Genomic DNA, 23,115 nt, shown 5'->3' on the forward strand with positions numbered 1-23,115 from the left:
CGCGACGTCCAGTCCAGTGGATTATCCCAAGAGCAGGTAGCAATAAAATACGGCATAGGAAGTTCAACGGTGAGCCGATTACTAAAGCAAAAGGAAGCAATACAGCCTGAATTCGTTAATTGGGCCACGATTGCACTCCAGCTGATTCGCTAATTGGGCCGACTGACAGTTGTTAGAAATTTCTAAACTCGAAAATTCCATACAATTTTGACATTCAAGTTGTCATATAGCCCAATTAGCGAACACCCAATTAACGAACCGCCCAATTAACGAACCACCAATTAACGAAACTTTGCTGTAGTTTCAAAAATGAAGAGTTATGAAGAACATGGGTTAGCGGAGCGCCGAACTATGAAAGAACAAAGTTTCCCTTTGCTAGAGGAAGCATTATTTTCGTGGGTGCTACAGCAACGACATGCAAATATAGTTGTTCCGTTAGCTGTGCTGCAGACCAAAGCCAGACTTATCTTTGAAATTTTTCAACGAAATCATTGTTACGAAGGATACCAGTTTGTGGCATCTAATGGATGGGCTCGTCGTTTCATGAGTCGCTTCGGACTACGTACCGCTGTAGTTGCCGGAGAAAGAGCTTCAGCTGATCTCGATGCTTATATTAAGTTTAAAACAGTACTTACAGAAAAACTCAAAGACATGAGTTTGTGCCCTTCGCAATTGTTCAATGCAGATGGGTCCGCAATATTCATCAAACTAATTGCATCCCGAACGGTTGTCTTGTGGGATGAGAAAACAGCAGCTGGACGTAAATTAAATAGAATCAGATACACATTCATGCCCTGTTGTAATATGGACGGGAGCCTGAAATTAAAATTAATGTTTATCGGCATGGCCGAGAATCCGCGCGATCTCCCCCGTGATAAGAATGTATTACCTGTTTCTTACTATCACGCAAAGAAGGCCTGGATGACTCGGATCCTTTTTCGAAAATGGTTTTTCGAGGAGTTCATTCTCGCCGTTCGCAAATTCTGTGAAAAAAACGGGCTTGAACCAAAAGCACTACTTCTGGACAACTGCTCAGCCCACCATGACGGATGTGAACTTAAAAGTGATGACGGGTTGATTCAAGTCATCTACTTGCCGCCCAATGTCACTAGTGAGTGCCAACCTATGGACCAAGCGGTCATCAACGCTATAAAAATACGTTATAAGCGAAAGCTGATGTTGAAATTAGTACTGGAGAACGAACATCTCCCTTTCAATCAACGATTGAAAAATATTTCATTGTCTACGTGTATTGAATGGTTGGCTACGTCGTGGGACGAGATATCGTCATCAACAATAAGAAATTCATGGAACAAATTAGTTGATGAATTTCCTGGATACGAGAATCGCGAAATTTTACCTGCTGAGGAAAATTCTCAAAGTCAAGACATAGACATCAGGTTGCTTATAACTGCTGCAGATGAAGCGGCTGGTACCAAAACAAATGATAGTGATATTGATTGCTGGCTCAATGATAAGGTTGTTGATTCGGAGGGAAATACTTTAAGCAAAACTTGCTATGAGTACACTGACGAAGAAATTGTAAAATCAGTGTTATCCCGACAAGATGATTCAACATGTACCGAAGAAGAGTGGTTGGACACATCCTGTGAACAAAGCGAAATTGATGAATCTATCGATCAGCAAACGTGCTACGATGAAGCCTCAAACTACAAACCAGATTTCTCTTCAGTACTTAAATCTTTGGATAATGTAATCGAGTATGTTAGAAATGATACTGAAGAGGTCAAAAAATTGTTTTCACTAAGAAATAAGCTCATTGATACTGAATGGAATAAGCGTAATACATAATATACATGCACTTGTTTGAAAAATATTTACTGTTTACTCGTTCGATTTGCAATAAAGTTTCTTCGAATAGGTAACCATTTTTTTAAATATGATATGGAAACGCATTTCTAGACCCCTTGATTTATTCATTCTGACAGTGAATTTTGACATTTCCGCCCAACTATCGAACGCCCAATTAACGAGCCGCCCAATTAACGAACCACCAATTAGCGAAACTTTGCTGTATACTGCTCGAGGGGTGCTTTATTGAAGGATTACTCGTAGATTACACAAAAACCTTTTACACACTTTTTGTCGATTACAAATTTCCTACGTTTTTTCATGCGACGAAGAACAGAATGTCGATTAATCGTTTCAATTTGCGTCATTCATAAAATGAAAATAACTCACGCAACGCTTGTCGTTATTCTGCAGCCGGGAAAACTTGCATGACCAGCAGAATTTTTTGCACAAAAATATGTGTCTTGACGTCCTACACAAATGCATGCGCGCTGATTTCGTAAACGCTGGTCTAAGAAGCCAGTCGTCCTATGTTCGAATCTCGGCTAGGCGGTGCTTGCTAGTTAGAGTCAGTAGGATTGTTGCACTGGCCCCGTAATTTTCCTGTACTCTAACAGCCGGCTGCGAAGTCTGTCGATAAAGAAGGGTAATGTCTAAAGACGGTATAAACCCTTGGCTTTGCTTTTTTGTTGTATTTTTTAGTTCGGACGATGAAAAATTTTGATTGACGGATTTTAAAACGGTACGACGAATTTAAGAAAAAAAGTCAGCTGCGTAATTTTAATAAAATGCTTTAATAATCGCTTTTTAGTGAATTCAAAGTGCACGGATCGGTAGGTAAGTGTGTTTGAGTCAAATCAGCACAAGAATTTTTAGAGTGTTCATTAAATCCATCCAAGAAATAATGAAAATTAGAGTGGCTTTACTTACTACGACGGGAGTTAGAAATAAACCCTACATTTAGCTTATTGGTGCTTTTGAAATGTTGGTCGAAATTTGTGATACATACTACAGCTAATCAAACATAATCAAGGAATTTCATAAATTATTCAGAAACGGAACTAAAGTTGCATAGTAAACTATTATATTTATTTAGTCTCAAACTTATTTTTGGTGACCTTACTTATAATCCTGCATTCCGCTTTCTAATACTTATACCTATTTTTGGCAATTATTTTACAATTGGATTTCTATAACAAAACTTACATTTTCATCGTTTTTAAATTTTATTTTATAATATTCAGCAATCAACACATACTATACACTTGCAAATTTTTGTTCAGTTGTGTAAGTAACATCGTTTTTCTACGTTCTGATCTATATATTTGTAGTCATTTGGAGTTCTTAACATGTCTACTTCTTAACATGCCTAAGCTGCTGAGTTGAGTTGAGTATTCAATATCAAAGAAGCAAATAAAAAACGGCATAGGCATAATATAAACCTGCTGGGATTCCTTTTTTACATAAAAATAGAAGCTAAGAGCTTTTGATTGGTTTTGTTAATATCGTAACACTGTATACTGCAATATAGAACCGTGGATGGGGCACCAGCAAGTCAAAACCTTTTCGAAACTAAATTATCATAGAGATAATGAGCAACATCCGCAACATCACAAAATTTTACTGTGGGAAAACTGTGACGGGTTTTAATGTTTTTTGGCGCATCGACAAGGACAACTTTACAAACGGTGAGTAGCCGTATTTATTAAAAATTGCGCTTCTAGTGATTAGGTAAAACGACATAGAACAGACATCCGGGCTAGAACAAATTTATTCCAATTTATTGTGCAAATTTTCAAACGAAAACCATCGGAATTTCAACGGTCATCAGTGACAAAGCTTTAGAGTAAATTAAAAACAAAATTTAATATCATGATGGCATTAATTTTGATTACTCGGTGTGATTTTACCTTGGCTGACTTAGTGGTCAAAATAACAAAATTGATTGCAAAACCACAGAGAACAGATTAACAGGCTCGAAGGAAGTAATCGAATTTTTATGTGTAAAATCTGTCGGTGGCGCACTTCAAAAATAGTTTGCCAAACGCATCAAAAAATATGTATGCACCTTTACCAATATTACTTTGTGCTGTAGTTACATACTAGCGATAGCAGCGACATCAAGTTTTAGTTTGCCACTAGCTGCTAGAGGGGGACACACAAAAAGTCGATTACTTTCTTCGAGCCTGTTAATTTGTACAATAAAATACAATACGTTACAATATTAATAGAAAATTAATTAGTTTTCATTCTGCTAAATAATCATCAAATGAAGCAAGGTCAAACCACCATTGAAAAAAAAATCTGACTCCCAAAACCCCACATACCAAATTTGGTTCCATTTGCTTGATTAGTAGTCAAGTTAGGAAATTTGTATTTTATTTGTATGGAAGCCGCCTCTCTTAGAGGGAATGGGATCTCAGTACAGCATGGAAAAATTCGTGCCTTCAAAACCAAATGCCAAATTTGATTCCATTTACTTGATTAGTTTACGAGTTATTGACTTAGTAAAATACGAAACCTAAAAATAAAAAATAAGAAAACTTATCCAATTCCAATCCAATCCAACACATAGTAGAATTAAATTGGATAAGTTTTCTTATTTTTTATTTTTAGGTTACGAGTTATGCGAAAATTAGTGGAGGGAATCGTAGAGGCGGAGGGGTCTTAATTCACCATAGAAAAAAATTATTTCACCAAAAACACTCACATGCCAAATTTGGTTCCATTTGCTTGATTAGTTCTCGAGTTATGCAGAAAATTGTGCTTCAATTGTATGGGAGCTCTCCCTCTTAGAGGGGGGGGGGGTCTCTAACCATCATAACAACCTATGATTCTCATCGTACATCTGGCGAAAGTTGGGAGACTACGGTGGACCAACCACATCGCAAGAATACCGGACGATAGTGGTGGTAGAATAAAATACGCTCTTTATGAGATGTTTCTAACCAATATATACATAATGTGCATCTGGGTTATACGGTTCGCTTGAAATAAACATATCTTCTCTTAGTAGTAAAATAAACTCGAGGAAATCTTTTTCAAAAATAAGTAAAAACATTCTGCTGCATTTGCTGATTTCCTGAATGAAAGTTAATTCTGCAAAGCTGCTGAAATAGGTCTTGAATTCTATTTTTTAAACTATTTATTGATGAATTTATAAAATTTAAATCTGTCAACAATGAAAATACTTGCTCTCGCGCAAATAAACAGAACGTGGTTTGTATAAGTTTTCATATATTCTCTGTGCTCAAAATTCGCTAAATTTTGAATCAAAACGGAAAGTTACCTTTATTTGTAACGGTACTCTCCGTTTCGATTCAAAATTTAGCGGATTTTGAGTGCCTCGTCGCCTCTGTAACCTATAGTCTCTGTACAGGTACCATTCCACCACTATAGCGCACTATAGCCCAATGATGAATTCGGCACCAACTTTTCAAGAGTCTAACTGCAAAATGTAAACAAACTGAGGGTTACTTTTGACGTCGGACTACGTCTTTCAAGAAGGTAGCTGGTATAGGGGGTAATTCCAAAAAATCTCTCGAAAAGTGGTCAAGTTTTGAACGTTAATAGCACAGACTAACAGACGTAACACTGAAGCCTCATTTCATCGTCAATAAAAACGATCATTTCAAATTTTTGCTTAAGCCAAGACTCAAACAACAGTCGCTTCGCGAGAACGCCGTTCGCCTGCGCTGGCGCTGATGTCAGATATTATACAAGTAAATTTATAGCATTGATAAATTTATAGCAACCTACTCTGCGTAGCGCGAAGACTGCACCAGGTGATGCTAGTGTTTTTTCCAAGTTTTGGGGGTGTCAATGAAACGATGTTTTGTTAGAAAATTTGTTCAAAGTGTTACGTCTGTTAGTCTGTGCTAATAGCTTAGTGGTTTCCCGAACGATTTTCAATATTCTTACACCAATCGATTGGAAAATCTTCTAAGAATCGACCCAAATGAAGAAAAGTATGGATTCTTGATGTTGAACTATTGAAAAATTGAAATATGTTTTACCAGAATTCTCGCTTCGTGATTGGTTGGAAGATTCTTTACGATGATCTAAACCTATACCAATTTGATATCTGTCCTTGGGAAGTAAGCCAAAACAAGTGACAAAATTTCCTCATTTCAACAAGATTTCCTAACACCGCGATTGAACCTAGACCATTTTGATGTCCTTGTTTGAGAAGTACGCCAGAAAGAGTGACAAAGCCCCCACGTGTCAACAGATTTCTTACGAACGCGATTAAATCTAGTCCAATTTGATGTCTGTGTTAGGGAAGTGTGCCAGAAAAAATGATACAAGTTCGTTGTCCCAACAGATCATAAATTCTTTACTGCGAGACAATTAAACCTAGGCGAATTTGATATCTGTGTTGGAAAAATGTGCTACAGCTGTAGTGTTCGGTTATAATATGACTCTGTATGAATACGCATGCTTGCCGTTTCATTAGAAGTGTAGTGAAAAGATGTGCTGTTGATAAAATAGGATTGAATTGGTAAAATCCCTTCAACGTGGGGAATCATGGGTAATAAAAACAATCTTTAATTTTGTGTAAGGTAGTAGAAAAGCAATAGTTTGTGTTCTTGATTTTGTTAAATTGTTTCCAAATGCACATAGAAATAACACTGAAATCTTTTGAGGATTGAACGCATGCAATGTTACTACTTTGATAAATGTTACATACAACGCATGTAGGATGTATATATGTTGCATATAGCATGTATACATGAAGAATCGAATGATTGCAAGCATGGATACATGCTACTATCACTACAAAGAGACTTACGTAGTCCTGCGTCACCTATATATGTGGTCATGTATTGTACACAACCCCTCTGATTTTTTCTATGTGAACGGCGTACTCATGTACCAATTGTTGTTAGAGTCTCAATTTAAATGAAAATTTGAAATAACGGTTTATGTGGGCGCTTGAACGAGGCATTAGTGTGGCGTCAGTAAGTGAATAATATAACTTTTTTCCAAGTGGACGTCTATTGCTCGAATGTCTGTGTTCTATGGTTAAAAACCTTCTCAGATAATTGCTAATTGTAAATAAAAGAATCATTCCACACGTGATAATAACTCTATGTGCATGCGGCCTACAGTTCAGATTTTACTTAACACACAAACTTATAAATTCACATTTTGTTCGAATTTAGTTTTGCAGAATTTACTTGCTGATCCGTCCCGGTAAGCACGAGAAGTTACGATCGCGATTTTTGTCTGACCATGTCGAGTTTTATTTTGAAGTCTTGCGACAGGCTGTTTCTAAAAAACTTTAAACGCATTTTTCTAAAAATTATGCTTTTAAAGTCGGTGAGCAAAATGTCTCGGAAACGGCTCAACAGTTCAGTATCAAACACAATCCTCATCTTAGGTATATTTTTAGTGATAAATCGAAGGTTTTTCTCACCGACAAATGTTTTAGTCTATTCATAATTTAAAGCCAAGATTTCGTCGATTTTTTAGAAGCGGCCATTTTGTCAGAAATCATTTTACTTTTCCTTTGATTATTCAAGATAATACGGATAATACATTATTACTAACAACATATTTCTTTTTTTATTTTAAATGGTCCAATCCATAAATATCGTGTTCACTGCAAAACAGCTTTTTAGAAGTGTTTGAGCTGTAACAGCTTTTAACAAAAGAATATTAAAATACAGTTAAAAGTTACCATAATATGCGTAAAAATGCGTAAAAAAACATAATAAATTAAAAGATCTTTTCAAGAAGAAATCTTGAAAAAACTATTTTTGGTGAACAAAAAGCCGGGACTCAGGCATCCGTCAACTGACTTGTTAAGCCTAATCGTATCTTAAAATTAATCAATGAACAGTTAATGATAAAAGTTGCGTAAAACTTTGTTCACAAAATCCTTACTCAAAGAGTTAGCTAACAGTTCATGTAGATAAAAAAATATTCGTTGCTGACTTGCTTAACTCAAGTCTTTGTGCTAAGTTATCGTTTCTTAATCAGTAAAAACAAACTGAAACGAAATTGCTGCTAGAATTTATAGCAAAGGATAATACTCATTCTGTTTGTCTATTATACATAACGTTGCGTTAAGCTACAGCATAGAGCTTACCCGGTTCCATCAAAGCAGAACGGCTTTCCCTCCGCTCTAGTCACTAACTGAGTTGCTCTGCCGAGTCAGCGGCGTTACGGTGGAATTGTGGCGTGTTTTGCGCGATCCTTCGCTGTCCAGCTCTGATGAAGGTGTGGTAGAATTGCTCAGAGCAAAGGTTTTGTCGAAATCGATTGTTGCATACCCTGCTTTTTTCGGACTCTCTGGCGGCAGTAAGCCACCAGATACTGGACTCTGTGAATGGGGGGTGCCAGTGGTAATCGAATCGTTTGGATTGTTTAAATTCACGGCAGCTGGATTATTGTTATTGTTTTTTGTTGTCGTTGGAGCAACCCCTACTGTTGGTGATGTGACGGGCGCCGAAACGTTAATATTGTGTGACGAATTTGACTGATCCAAATCCAGCACTATGTAATGCACTTTTCGATTTGCTGAAGTTGGTGTGCACGGTTCTGAATTATCCAACGGAAGTTCAACGTTGGCAAATATATCTGGTTTCGAGTAACGACCACGCAATAAAACAGATTTCAGCTCACCTGGTTCCAAGTTTTCGTAAAAACGAGCTGGGTCGGCTGAACGACTTGAAATCATGCGTATGTGTGTAAACATGCTTGCTCCAACCGCGGTTGGTGTTCTCACGTTTTGGTACTGGTTTTCATCGAATGAGCCGGTGTTATTGTTTATTGAAATTAGGCTTGAAATACTTTTACTGGATGGCTGAACACTCTTCGTCTGTCCAACACTTTCTGACATACATGGAATATTCACATTCATGTACATTCGTGTAGGATCACTTTCTGATGCGTTTTGTGGCAGCTCTGGCAGCAGTGTATTGAGCTCTTGTTGATTGGTAACAGCGGAAATCGATTCGTTTTCAACACAAGGGGCCGATTCCTGCGGTGTTACATCTAGAGACATGCGATTTACGGAATGTACACCGCCAATCAGCGTAGTATCTCTCATGGGAAACTCTTGGTAAAGATTGCTTACCCCATGATGCGTACTATTTGATGCACTATTCGTGGGTAAAGGATTGAGAGTTGTGACTTCTAGAATATTTGTCACGCTGTTGGGTGATCCTGGCGAGGTTACATCTGGACTGATAGGTCCACTGCTTACGGAACTCAATCGTAGTCCCTGTTGAAAGCGTGTAGTAATTGTTTGAGGCTGCCCTCCTGGACGACCAGGGGTAGGTTCCAAATAGCTGGCCTCGATTGGGAGTGTATCTGTGCTCCGACTTTGGTTTGAGTTTGAATGAATGGTCCCGTTAGGACTCAACGATTGACTAGTTGCTATTCCTGTACGATTTATAATGTAACTGCCAGTTCCAGTGACGTTTTGTTGCTGCCCACTTCTGGTGGCAGTATTGTTTTGTGACACACTTCTGGCAGCTATTGAGGGTCCAAAGGAAGCCAGCGGGATCGGATACGGATCGTTTGGATCGTCGTTGTAAATTCGTCCTTGCAGATAGGACTGCACTGTGAAGAACAATGTTTGCGATCGTCTGCACTTAAATTTGTAATAACCTTCTCCCGTGGCACATCTTCTTCCAGACTCAAAGTAAAACTGCGTACTGCTCCATCCGTATCGTCTGATACACTGTAATGGCCATGTCGTAGGTTCTTTTCCTTCTCTGTACAATGTTAATTCTGTTCGTGACACTTCGAGCTGACCGCTCCATGGCGGAGTTTTATCTATGTTAATAACGTAGAATTTATTCGGATGCACATCTTCAATATCCTTCTTCGAGTTAATACAACCCATTTTGCAAGTTGGATTTTCAACCTAGAATTTCATAGCATCAGCTTTTGTAATTAGCTAATGAAGTCACCCTTGAAACTCTTGATCGGTGCATACAATTGTGTTACGGCCAATTGCACAGATCTCGAAAAACGCTTTGGAATATGTGATCATTCCACAGGCAACAGCCGAGGCGGCGCTAATCTATTTCTGCAATAATGCACACTTTTTAACTACCTATTGTTTATTCTGCAATCACTTTTTACCAATGCAACGCAAAACTTTGCTTAATCGCAATTTTTATCATGCGGGCTGATGAGATGGAAAATTTTATCATGAATCTATTTTGACATTCCTCTATTACCATTTATTTTGAAGTCAAATCACGAATTGAATAAAAGTCTGGAAGCTTGCATTCAACATTGAATCTATACACTCTTAAATGTGTTTACCACCAAGGTTGGCATTAGCTTAAATTTGGTTAAAACTACTCAAATAGCCCTTAAAGTGTACATACATTGTATAGTTTGGTTCTATTCAAATATTACGTAACCAGCAGCGGGAGAGATGGGTCTTTTGAATTTTTGTTGTAAAGTTGCATTTACGATGGGCAATATTTTGGCAACATGCGGAACGCAGTATGTGGTATGCGACATGATGCTAGTTGTTGCTCAATGTTGCTTCTGTCGTTATCTGAACATTTGTGATACGTTGCCATAGTTGCTTGGAAACATCGGGCAACACTTTGGAAAAGTTACGTGCCACATGTTGCCAATCTAAATGCACCTTAATGTGCCTTAGGATGTGAACCATTTCGCGAAATTTTTAAGTTTTTGGTTAAAATTTGACAGTTCGATGGTTATTTCTCCTTGAGTGGTTAAAATCAGTTCAGAATGTGAACCATTTCATATTTGACGGATTGATAGTTTTTTTTGCACAATGAGAGCATATAAGGTGAGGATGAAAATATTGTTTATTCTGTCCGAGTTAAAATCGGATGAATTTTTGATGTTCATTTGCTTTTATTTGATAGATAAAATTTATTTCATTTCAACCCGGGTTGTTTGGACAAATTTATTATGCGATAAGCATCCATACCAATGTAAAAAATCAGAGAGGTTGTGTACAGGACACGACCGCATATAGGTGACGCAGGACTACGTAAGTCTCTTTGTAGTGATAGTAGCATGTATTCATGCTTGTAATCATTCGATTCTTCATGTATACATGCTATCCAGCTTTTTACGCGCTATAATGGAGGACGCTATAAATTGGGTTCGTAATATGCGAACAATCTTTTTGACAACTCTGCATACATCAAAACTGGGCACTCTTCTCCTGTACGGCAGTGTTGCTCTTTCTTTCGTTTACGCAAAAGAAGGAGAGCGAGAGTTTTGTTCACATTTCGCACATTTTTGCTCTGCTTCTTTGGCGTAAACGAAAGAGAGAGCACGGTAGTGTTGCAAGAGAAGAGTGTCAGATTTGATGTATGCAGAGTTGTCAAAAAGATTGTTCGCATATCACGAACACAATTTATAGCGGCCACCATTATATCTACAGACGGTCGATAATCTACAGACGCGCAAAGAGCGTGGCATAAAACACCAATCGAACCGTCAAATCGAGACACCAAATGAGCAAAGTAAACAAACTTGTGTTTCCTATAGGCAGGGAAGACTAAGTTTTGTAATCTACCTGAAATATTAAAACTTTAACTATTGATCTACTAACAACATATGGATTAGTTACACTCGATATATCATATATTGCTTTGAAAAATTCAATTGGCTTGTTCAATTTGCAAAATATGCGTCGCAATTCGCGAAGTTCCATGGAACATACCTCGCGATTCACGCAACTTACTGCTGATTATAGGGAGATTGATCCAATTCTGACTGGTTGCCAAAACTGTTTAAATAAAATAAACAAAAAAAAGTGTTGCCGAATTGGTAATTTTTCTCTTTGCGCGTCTGTAGATTATCTACCGTCTGTAATTATAGCGCGTAAAAAGCTGGATATGCAACATATATACATGCTACATGCGTTGTATGTAACATTTATCAAAGTAACATTGCATACGTTCAATTCTCAAAAGGTTGTGCATTTGAAAACAATTTAACAAAATCAAGAATACAAACTATTGCTTTCCTGCTACCTTACTGAAATTAAAGATTGTTTTTATTATCCATGGTTTCCCACGTTGAAGGGATTTTACCAATTCAATCCTATTTTATCAACAGCACATCTTTTCACTATACACTTCTAATGAAACGGCAAGCATGCGTATTCATACAGAGTCATATTATAACCGAACACTACAGCTGTAGCACACTTTTCCAACACAGATATCAAATTCGCCTCGGTGTAATCGTCTCGCGATCTGTTGGGACAACGAACTTGTGTCATTTTTTCTGGCACACTTCCCTAACACAGACATCAAATTGGACTTGGTTTAATCGCGTTCGTAAGAAATCTGTTGGCACGAGATGGCTTTGTCACTCTCTCTAGCGTACTTCCCAAGCAAGGACATCAAAATGGTCTAGGTTGAACCGCGGTATTAAGAAATCTTGGTGAATTGAGGAAACTTTGTCACTTGTTTTGACTTACTTCCCAAGCAGTCAAGCACAGATATCAAATTGGTATAGGTTTAGATCATCGTAAAGAGTCTTCCAACCAATCACGAAGCGAGAATTCTGGTAAAACAAAGGTTCATTATTTTCAGTTTTTCAATAGTTCAACGTCAAGAATCCATACTTTTTTTCATTTGGGTTATTTCTTAGAAGATTTTCCGATCGATTGGTGTAAGAATATTGAAAATCGATCGGAAAACCGCTGAGCTATTAGCGCTCAAAACCTTTCATTTTTCGTGACGCACGCATTTTTCGATTTTTTGGAATGACACCCTATCTCAAAACTTGCCGTAAGACGTAGTCCTACGTCAAAAAATCCAACGAAAAATTAGTGAAACACATCGAAGCTCTCTTCCTCACTTGTGCATATCTCATTGGCTCTCAGAACTGGGTAAAACTAACCATGCTCCCGAGCAGGGTTATTTTCGAAAAAACCATCGTACTGTCAAATTTTAACCAAAAAGTTAAAAATTTCGCGAAATGGTTCACAGCCAATGCAATTTTTGTGAGGAGGAGGCTTGGAGGAGTGATGTTACTCGTCACATTACATATTACGATTACGTGAAATTTAACACGGTAAACAGAGCCGAAAATGAATTATATTTAAATGAAAAGCTAAGAAAAAAGCTGTGATATTTTGTATGGTGATTATATTGTGCCAGGTTGCTAAATGTGAATTATTTTTCTAATGCCAATATATGTCGGAACGAAACAGCAACGTTGCTGTTGCTCTTTCTGTTTCTTACTAAAGCGATTTCAGTATGTCGCAGCACAGAGAACAGACATCCAGGCTGGCATACCCAACCCGTGTAAATTTTTGTAACGGCCATTTCGAAATAACCCCTCGTTCACGTTAAAGTTACCCGAAGTTACCCCTCGCATTTGTTAGTTTGGTGATTCGTTTGATGGCGGCGCCACCCGCAAGCATCTGTCAAAACTGAAATCCAATATATTTCTTTCCCTTTTTCATTTATGCAAAAACCAAAAAAACATCAAAAGCTCATCAGTAAACAAACCGAACGAAGGGAATGGTACAAAGGTTTGTTGATACTATCGAAACTAGTGTGGTATCGATAGTATCGTCAAACTTCATTGTTAGAAATGATTTGCGATTTGTGACACACACGTGGCAAAATTCGGTCTTCTTTTGATGTTATCGTGTTGTTATGCTAATTATCATTATAATTACTGTTGATGTTTGACTACTTTTGTTCCAAATAGTATCCGTCAAATCATCGATAAATAACCCCATAATATCGATAGTTATTTCAAGTGTTATCTCTCATCGTTAATTGACGGAAATTCTTGACGGTGATTGACAGTCAATTTAGTTTGGCGATTCGTGGGCTAGGCGGCGTTTGATAACTGTTGTAATTTTAACGGTTTTTCGTTTGAATTTTTACACAGAAAATTACGAAAAATTTGTTCTAGCTTGGATGTCTGTTCTCTGTGGTCGCAGTTCTGTGGAGTCGCACTTTCAAACTGTGGAGTCCCATTTAGTGAGAAGTGCGGTATACATAAGATACATATACATATGAAACGCCTTGATGAATATCAAAAATGAAACGTCTGTGTCAGGTCAGTTCGTCAGTGGCTTGTGTACATCGCGAAACGATTTCGCGGTGAAAAAAAAAATTTCGTGATGAATACAAATCGCGTATACGCATACAGCATACGCGGCGAAGTGTGCGTAATACCGTTTTTGTTTTTTAACCTGGGGTAGGTCCAACTTGACCACTTAATAAACCAACATTTTCGGGAGAATAAACAACCATTTTCGGGTTGTTCGTGTAGTGCTTACAGCGGGGTTGAAACTATGAAAATAAAACCCAGAGCGAACCCGACGTCTAAAAAGTTCAGCCCAGAGCGAAACTAAGTTTAACCTGAGTGAAAAAACAATCGTTTTGACAGCCGTTCGATTGGAACTAGGGCGAACCTAGGTTGGATCTAAGCAAAATCAAAAACGCTTTTAGATAAATGAAGATAGAATTAACAAAAGGGATAGAATTAACAAAAGGGCGAAACAAACCGAGTGAGGGTTGATTTTCCTATGCTGGTCCAGCAAAAAGTAACTCTCACCCGGTTTGTTTACATTTGCGACATTCGCCCTTTTGTTAATTCTATCTAGAAATGTCAGCAATCTCTATTAAATTTTGGGTATACCGTGTACCCCCGTTGGTATGACCTTCTTTAATCTGAACATTTTTAATCTGTACCCCGGTGGTATGAATGCGTTCACATTAAAACCCGATCAAGCGTCACACACAATTGACGTTAAAGTGGACTGGTAAATTAAAAAAAGCAAAAAATATTCATGCGTTTCCTCTTGCTCAGGAGCTTTGGCAATATAGCTCATATGCAACTTATCTCTCACCAGCACTTAAAATAGACCATTTTAGTCGAAACTGCCGAGCCAATTTCGTATTATACAAACCGAACCTTTAGCATTCGCGCATGTTTGAGATGTTTTCAAAACGTTTATTTTCGTCAAATCAAAACAACAAGTTCATAGGGTGCGCGTCTTGCGCGTGTGTGAAAATGAACAGAGTTACCAAATATTCAGATTAAAAATGAACTCGCCCAATCTGAACGAGCTGTTTTTCATATTAGCGGGGGTTGAGTGTAGCAATTTGTAACAAAAATAAATCAACAAACCCGTTATGTTACGTAATATTTAAACGTCTGCAAAGCAAGTATTTTTCGAATTTTTTACAGTGGCAGTGATGAAGATTGAAATTTTCAAAATATTTTTTCCTTCATTGAAGGCATCAAGAAATCGAGAATCTGGAACAAAACAAAAAATGCAAAACTGTCCGAGCTGCTGATGCTGAGATTCCCGATGACAGCTTGCGTAACAACATTATTCTAATATTGACGAGAAATTTTTGCTTCAATTTTGCTAATATTTCGTGAGTATCATAAAAAAAATGTAAAATTTGCAGTAAAAGAAAAACGTTTACTTTTAGTGTTGGTAAAATGATCCGTAAAGCACTAGTTCCGGTACTTTCCTGTGGCTGGAAGTCGGTGCCTCGTAATGCTGCTGGTGTAGTTTCCACTCAAGTTCGTGAAAAAAGTACTTTACCTGTGGTAGAGAAAGACAAACCGGAGAAATTGCCCTATTCTCCTTTTGGAACCAAACAATCTAACTGGGCCGAATGGGGTGTTGCGCGTTTGGATGATCTTTTGAATTGGGGTCGTAAGGGCTCAATCTGGCCTCTTACTTTCGGACTAGCTTGCTGTGCTGTTGAGATGATGCACATTGCTGCTCCTCGTTACGACATGAATCGCTTCGGAGTTACATTTCGTGCTTCTCCACGACAAGCCGATTGTATTATTGTAGCCGGAACACTAACAAATAAGATGGCACCGGCTCTTAGGAAAGTTTACGATCAGATGCCAGAACCACGATGGGTCATTTCAATGGGTAGTTGCGCTAACGGTGGAGGGTACTACCACTACTCGTATTCGGTAGTCCGCGGCTGCGATCGCATTATTCCAGTGGACATCTATGTTCCTGGCTGTCCTCCCACGGCTGAGGCTCTGCTGTATGGCGTTTTGCAATTGCAGAAAAAAATTAAGCGAATGAAAACCCTCCAGATGTGGTACAGGAAGTAATAAGTCAAGTGATAATTCAGATTGTTTGAATTTTGTCGAGCAAATGCTCCAGTTTAACCTAATATAAAGCCTCTATTAAACACAACCTAGTCTTTTTTTTTTGTACTCTACTTTACTGTACTGTACTTTACTTTTGTACTCATCCGCTCAATGTAAAATGTTAAACATATGGCTATTATTCACTTAAATTTAACTGCGTGTACGTCAGAATATTCCACTTTTGAGATCACAAAATATCGTAAGAATAGTTGAAATCCATTAGCGTAGAATTGGTGATCTGGATAGAATATGACATTGTATTTTAAACCAGAGTTGTCGATTGCCCAGCATATTTGTGCTGGCAGGTGGGTCACGAATTTAATCACATAATTCTAGGGCTTTTAACAAATAAACCATTTTACGAACTAACAACATTGCTGATATTGATATTGCTTTCCCGTGGAGTCATCTGTGGATTGTCAAAGTCCCAGCACGGGAAAGCGCAATGTCAATATCAGCAGGTCACCCGTCACCTTGTCGCTTGTCACATAAAATGGTCTACAGATGCAGACTTCACCGTAAGAATGCTTGAGAATAAGGCTATTTAGATGCATTTTTTTCGGCTGATCTGGGTTACGCATTTAACCACACTCCAGAATAAAAATCGCGTAGCATTCTGAGAAACATCCCAAGCCCCTTGTTACAGCAGCGAAGCAAAATTGTGCAAATATGTTTATTACATTCTGAGAAAATGGCATACTCCGAAATCCAAACTCAATCTTTGGTATATGTTAAATGTTGAATTTATTCAAAGTGAATACTCCTCTAAATCATTGGGCGATAAAGTAACTCACCAAGGATTAAGCCATTTGAGCCGCGAATCTTTTTTTAATGTTTCTCCATCCATTCTTTCTTCAATCTTAGTAAAATTGACTGCAGCTTCCATCCGCTCATCGCGGACATTACGCGATTGTACCTCCTTTATGACAACACAGGTGCCATCTTCTTTTAGAAATGTGTAATTAATGTCTGCTTCCGTCGGCTCTCCATGAGGAAATGTTATTGGCTGAACTTCAATTAAATGTTTTACCTTCCAGAGCCGGGCGTTGTTCTCCGGGATGTTCTTAACCACCGCTACTGCATTGGACTACAAATTAGCAAAAGAAAATAAATAACACATTTTGTCGAAAAGTAATCGTTTTTTTATACATCGTAGAGACCAAGATCCCGAAGTATTCGCTTCTCCCAAAAAGGACAACCTTTGACTGGTTTGATTCGGCGAACCCTGAACAGTTTCGAGGGAGTTTCAACACTGGGAAGAGCAGGCCCGTTTTCTCTGAAACCATTGAAACACATTTATATGCATTGTTTAGTTACATAAGTTCTTTGCCTATAATACCTTGGATAGTAGTATATGTTGTTTATTTTAACACCATCCTTGTACAGGAATTTTTTATTATGTTTCCCATAATTCCTGATAAATTGGCATTGCCAGCCTCCGTTAGCCGAAGATGAAAGCAGACTTTTGAACATCTTTATTATATGTAGAAAATACTTCCTATTCCTAATAATTATAATGTTTTTTTCTTTCCACTTTTACTTATATCCATCCACAGATGACAGATGTTTATACCTTTACAAATTACTACACGCTACACCGCATGTGATCAGAGATGCCAGATTTTTTCCAAAAATTTGTTCGCAGCTACTCGAAAACCAGAAAAACACCTTGAGATCCAGCTGCTCGACCTTGCTGTTTAAAAAATAATATGCACACATTTTTAAGAAATATGTCAAATACTCAAAGATTTCAGCACTCCAAAACTAGAAAATAACTGCATCAAGCATCTGCATTTCTATATTACGATATATTGCTGATTGCAAGGAAAATTGAACCATCCAAAGTGCGCAATCGCTCATAAAAGTGCTATTTTACATTAAATCTTTTCAGCTCACTCTTTCGTTACAATACAATATTTTACGATCTGTATTTAAATACCGGATCAGAATCTGAGTGCAGACCGTAATAAAGATGCATAAATTTGCAGTTTTTATGGTTGTAGGTTTGGTGCAGATTTTTGTTCGATACTCTTTAGATTTTTACCATTTTTAGTGAATTATTCCGAAAAATGTGTGCAGAATACAGATTATAAAACCAATAAATTCAAGCTGATTTTTCGGATTTCGAGTAGTATATTTTTTTCTTAAATGTTGACACCTCTGGCTCCAAATAAGATTGGGCCGTAATGTCCGAAATTTTCAATTATTCGATTACCGACTAACCGGTTAGCGCTGTATGCTCTCAATTAATTCAGTATTTGTGCTAGTAGTTTTCGATAAAAACTATTCGAATATTTCGTTTAGTAACTCGATTAATGGAGATTATTCGCTTTCATTTTATCTCCTCTGAACTATTCTGTTAATAAATTACTCGTGCCGGCAGTCTTCGACTATTCCATTCTCTAATCGATTACCGCACGTCACTATTAAACGATTACATCGTTTTAATATTTAATTAAATGATTATCAGAGTAGTCTAAATAGTCTTAAAAGAGGCAACACATTTAGGTTCATAGTCTTTTTTGGTTTTATAGTATTTGATGTTTACTAATAAAAGGAATAAGTAAGAAAGCAAAGAAGTATTTATTTGATTCTATTAACATGTTACAAAGTTGCAGAATGTTTCAATATTTCAAATGCTAGAACATAGAAGACGTGCTAAACCAATATTGCTCTACGCAAATATTTTTTCCTCTCTTCGTTTCTTGGTAACAACTGTGCCGGGCTTATGCTGCGCATCGGCATGATTCATTAATTCCGGAGGACATACAGACACCGGGCTGGCCATAATGATCTGCTTCAGATCATAGAATAGATGGCTATCGTCTTTCGTACAGAATGAAATAGCACATCCGGTTTTTCCAGCACGGCCCGTGCGACCAATACGATGAGTGTAATCTTCAATCGTTTTAGCCATATCGTAATTGATGACCAGTGAGACATCCTTGATATCGATACCACGTCCAGCAACATCTGTCGCGACCAAAATGTCTTTGGAACCGTTTTTAAGCGAAGCCAAGGCGTACTCTCGCTGTTCTTGACCTTTGCCGCCGTGTAGTGTGCATGCATTATAACCGAGCTTCTCGAGACCCTTAGCCAGAACATCGGCACCCTTTTTCTGGTTGACAAAAATGATGCAAGGAGGTTCGACACCACGAGAAAGAATTTCCATCAACTTCTTACGCTTCTCGTTCTCAGTCATGATATGGACTATTTGTTCTGTTCGTTCCGTAGGCCGTCCGACGGAACCAATATATACCGTTGCCGGTCTTCGCAGATAGGTTCTGGCTAAACGTTCAACTGCCGGCGGCATCGTAGCTGTAAACATGACGGTTTGTCGATATTTCTTCTTTGTATTGAAATTAGCCATTAATTTTGATGCATCTTCAGCTTCTTCGGTGTCCGGCTTTAGATTAGTTACCGGCATGTATTCAAGAATTTTTTGAACGTCCGGTTCGAAACCCATATCTATCATACGATCTGCTTCATCCAAAACGATGTATGTGCATTGATTAAGCACAAGATAGCGATTCTCTAGAACATCAATCAGTCGACCAGGAGTGGCAATAACAATTTCACAACCTAATCGAAGTCGGAACCCTTGTTCCTCTCGAGACAAACCACCGACCACCACAACCGTTCGTATGCCAAGCGGTTGACCAAATTTCTGTGTTTCTTCTTCGATCTGTTGAGCCAACTCTCTTGTAGGAGCCAAAATAATTGCATATGGTCCTTGATCAGCTGTTTCCAATCGGTCTATTTTGGGCAGCGACTGAATCCAGGTTAGCAAAGGAATTAAGAAAGCTAATGTTTTACCGGAACCGGTTTCGGCGATACCAATGATATCCCTATTTTGCAAACCGATCGGGATAGCTTGTCGCTGGATGGGTGTGGGTTCCTTATAACCAACTTTGTCGATAATATCCAAGATTTCTTTAGGAAAACCGGATTCTTTCCAGTTTCTGAATGGATTTGGAATTTTTCCACCTTTTATTGTAATGTTGTAATCCTCGCGAAAAATGCGCCAGTCTCGCTCGGTCATTTCATCGCAGTCTTTTTCAGACCAGTGACGGTCATCCCATTTCTGTTTTTCTTCCTTCTTTTTTACCTTTTTTAAGCGGACTTTTTCTTGTTCCTTTTCAGCATCAGTTCGGCGTTTTTCTAAAAGATCTCCATAAAATTTGCTTTGCTTCTTTTTTTGATCTTTAATATCGATTCCAGCAATATTGCCACGACCGAAGAATTGAACATGATGCCTTTCTTTATAGAGATTGTTATAATCAACCGACGTATCTTCAGCAGCATCCCAATCGAATACGAACTTCCTATCATTCAACCGTCGGACTCGCCTTTTCTTTTTGATAATACCCAAATAACGCTCGCGAATTGCTTCCTGCTCCTTTTCCTTATCCTTAGTATTTGGATCTTCTGTATTTGAACGTCTTTTGTCATCGTCCTGTCCACGATCTTTTTCTTTTCCATCCCGATCTCTGTCCCGTGCTTTTTCACGCTCTCGCTCTCGTTCTCGTTCCCGTTCCCTCTCCCTACGGTCATACTTCTCCAAAACGTCCTTCTTTTCTCTATTCAATAAAACAGAAACCGGAATGTCTCCGAACTTTGCTACAGAGTTTGCACTTGCGGCACGCATGGCGGCGACTTCTTCCTGGCGTCGTTTCAATGCTTCAGCGGCACGTTGTTCTTTTGAAATAAATACTGGCTTACTTCGGGCTTCCTCTTCTGCTTTCTTTTTAGCCAGCAACTCTTCTAGCGAGAGTGGTTCTTTCTTATTAACAGGTGGCTCCTTTTTCACATCCGGTTTAACTTCTTCTATAACCTCAGGATCTTCCTTTCGCTCGGTATCATCCTTTTTCTTCTTTTTGTCTCGGCTCCATTCTCCAGACATTCGCCGCTTGGGCAAATTTTCTACAGGCCGTTCCCTATTAGTAGCAAATGCTCCTCCACGGTCTCGGTCTCTATCCCGGTCTCGTTCACGCTCACGGTCATATCGATCCCGATCTCGGTCCCGGTCCCGCTCTCGGTCGTTTTGGTATTCACGTTCTCGGTATCTGTCGCGGTCTCTTGCTCGATCTCTATCCAGATCAATTATTCGTTCTCGCGGGGACCGAGAACGACGTTTCTTGTCTCCGGCCATCGAAGTTCTATATGAATCTGTAGAAAAAATAAATGAAATACACCAACAAAACGTATAAAAGCGTATGCTATGCTAGTGTACTGAGCTGTGGATACTATTTCCTTGTACCGCACGGATACGATACGATTAATATAGCTAATCTTTTCATTTCTACTCACCTGATTTGATAGCTTTTTTGAAGATTTTCTTTCCAGCTTAGAGTTTTGCGTAAATAGTTCTACAAATTTTACAGAACGACAGACGACAGGAAGAAGAAAAAAATAATCCCCATAAAAAATCCTTGTGCTGCCTGTACTGCGTGCTTTTCCTCATACCCAATAAAAATTTTGACTGAAACGTGGACTGAAAGCATTTTTCCCAACGGGGTGACAAGTCAAACAAACGTCAAAATTAAAATCGTAACCAACATCCACGGGATTGGCAATCTCATACTTACCTATTGTAACTGTCAGCAACGCACATATCGCGGGCAGTATTGAATACGGCCCAAAACAAACATTTTGCATTGCTGATGTTTTGTTTCTTTTTATCGTTCTTTTTATATGTTGTTTGTTATGCTGCGATGAGCTTCGAAAACATGGCCACCTGCCTGCCGCCTGCCAACACCTCGTGAAGTCCATAACAAACGCAGCCTCGGTGCACATCTAGGTGCACATTCACTTTATCAAATCAGGTAAGCATTAATTTTTAAGATTTTTAAGATTAAGCTATAAGTATTAATCATACCGGGGTACCGCACCATTTCTATAATATAGAATATTATCTATAGAAGTGATGAGGTTAGGCGCCGTACAATGGTCTATGAGGTCTATCGAAATCGGGCAATACGGAATATAGGATGCAAAGTAGAAGGGATTTTTTAGTGGATACGAAAGAAGCGTTAGCTTTCGCGTCACTCGCTTGATTTATTATTGTTTACAATTAATGACGAGTGAGAAGGAAATAGCCCGAAATAAATATTTTTTCTTATTCTGAGAGCGTGAGAACTGATTTCGAGATTAATTTTGTTATCAATCAAAGAGAAAGTGAAAGCGAAAGCGAAAGCGTATTTAGATTGTTATTGTTAGTCATTCTCCGTCTATTGCAAGTTAAGTTATATAAGTTTTAAATTGTGTTTTCATAATATGCTTTCAAGCAAGCGGATTTTAAAGCGATTAGCAATTTTTGATTTTGACCATACAATATGCGAATACAACACTGATATAGTTGTTCGAGATTTGCTGAAACCAGATTTAATCACTTCGGATATAAAAAGTGTGCGCAGTTGTGGATGGATTCGATACATGCAACGAATTTTTGAGCTACTACACAAAAACGGATATTCAAAAATAGATATACAAAATGCGATTCAAAATATACCTGAGGTGAAAGGAATTAAGCAGTGCATTGAAGAACTGGCTAAGAATAATTTTCACATTATTATTATAAGCGATTCGAATTCTGAGTTTATTGAAACATGGAACAGTTTCAACAATATTGGCAGTTCTATACACACGGTATTTACGAATCCGGCCAGTTACAACAGTGAAGGTATGTTGCAGGTTCGTCCCTACCATTACCAAACAAAGTGCGATTTAAGTTCGAGAAATCTTTGCAAAGGGTTGATTATGGAGAATTTTCTAAGCAACCAGTATGACTCAGCCGATACAGAGTATGATAAAATATTTTACATTGGAGATGGCAAAAACGATGTCTGCCCTATGTTACGGCTAAAAGAAAACGGATATGCTTGTCCACGCGAAGGATATGCTTGCTGTGATGCGCTTAATTCCGCTATCAATCAACGTCGAGAAACATACAAAGCCAAAATCCTGAAATGGAATACTGGAACACAACTTATGAGCTTAATAACAAAGGAATTGGATGTTCTGTAAATTTTTAGCTGACTGATCAGTAGTTAAGTTGCTATCTTTTCATTTTGATGTAAATGATGTTTTAATCAATAGAACACTTTTTGAAAAATCAATCAATATTATTTTCAAAACAAAAAAAAATGTTAAAATGTGACATTTACTATTCAGCAAATAAATTTT

The 23,115-nt window shown here is 38.1% G+C and overlaps 6 protein-coding genes across 6 annotated transcripts; 3 read left to right on the top strand and 3 right to left on the bottom strand.

The window, feature by feature from the left end:
* Nucleotides 1-843: 843 nt before the first annotated feature.
* LOC128740335 (jerky protein homolog-like) lies at nucleotides 844-1,812 on the top strand. The gene has a single exon (XM_053835873.1). The coding sequence runs from the start codon at nucleotides 844-846 to the stop codon at nucleotides 1,810-1,812; it is 969 nt and encodes a 322-aa protein (XP_053691848.1).
* A 4,408-nt stretch (nucleotides 1,813-6,220) lies between these two features.
* LOC128741391 (probable serine/threonine-protein kinase ndrD) lies at nucleotides 6,221-9,893 on the bottom strand. The gene has a single exon (XM_053837184.1). It carries the CDS (start codon nucleotides 9,668-9,670, stop codon nucleotides 7,943-7,945), a length of 1,728 nt encoding a protein of 575 aa, XP_053693159.1. The 5' UTR covers nucleotides 9,671-9,893; the 3' UTR covers nucleotides 6,221-7,942.
* A 5,228-nt stretch (nucleotides 9,894-15,121) lies between these two features.
* On the top strand, nucleotides 15,122-15,966 carry LOC128742977 (NADH-quinone oxidoreductase subunit B 2-like). The gene is made up of 2 exons (XM_053839476.1): nucleotides 15,122-15,185; nucleotides 15,243-15,966. The coding sequence occupies exon 2, from the start codon at nucleotides 15,253-15,255 to the stop codon at nucleotides 15,889-15,891; it is 639 nt and encodes a 212-aa protein (XP_053695451.1). The 5' UTR covers nucleotides 15,122-15,185; nucleotides 15,243-15,252; the 3' UTR covers nucleotides 15,892-15,966.
* A 693-nt stretch (nucleotides 15,967-16,659) lies between these two features.
* Nucleotides 16,660-17,485, bottom strand: LOC128743304 (uncharacterized). Its single transcript, XM_053839857.1, has 3 exons — nucleotides 17,270-17,485; nucleotides 17,080-17,206; nucleotides 16,660-17,017 (listed from the first exon to the last, which is right to left on the bottom strand). Exons 1-3 carry the CDS (start codon nucleotides 17,401-17,403, stop codon nucleotides 16,721-16,723), a joined length of 558 nt encoding a protein of 185 aa, XP_053695832.1. The 5' UTR covers nucleotides 17,404-17,485; the 3' UTR covers nucleotides 16,660-16,720.
* A 1,064-nt stretch (nucleotides 17,486-18,549) lies between these two features.
* On the bottom strand, nucleotides 18,550-21,338 carry LOC128744737 (probable ATP-dependent RNA helicase DDX23). Its single transcript, XM_053841946.1, has 2 exons — nucleotides 21,241-21,338; nucleotides 18,550-21,099 (listed from the first exon to the last, which is right to left on the bottom strand). The coding sequence occupies exon 2, from the start codon at nucleotides 21,080-21,082 to the stop codon at nucleotides 18,605-18,607; it is 2,478 nt and encodes an 825-aa protein (XP_053697921.1). The 5' UTR covers nucleotides 21,083-21,099; nucleotides 21,241-21,338; the 3' UTR covers nucleotides 18,550-18,604.
* Nucleotides 21,339-22,138: 800 nt separating this feature from the next.
* On the top strand, nucleotides 22,139-23,115 carry LOC128744738 (pyridoxal phosphate phosphatase PHOSPHO2-like). Its single transcript, XM_053841947.1, has one exon. The coding sequence runs from the start codon at nucleotides 22,207-22,209 to the stop codon at nucleotides 22,954-22,956; it is 750 nt and encodes a 249-aa protein (XP_053697922.1). The 5' UTR covers nucleotides 22,139-22,206; the 3' UTR covers nucleotides 22,957-23,115.

The sequence above is a fragment of the Sabethes cyaneus genome, chromosome 3 (assembly GCF_943734655.1).
Source record: "Sabethes cyaneus chromosome 3, idSabCyanKW18_F2, whole genome shotgun sequence".
Taxonomy (NCBI): domain Eukaryota; kingdom Metazoa; phylum Arthropoda; class Insecta; order Diptera; family Culicidae; genus Sabethes; species Sabethes cyaneus.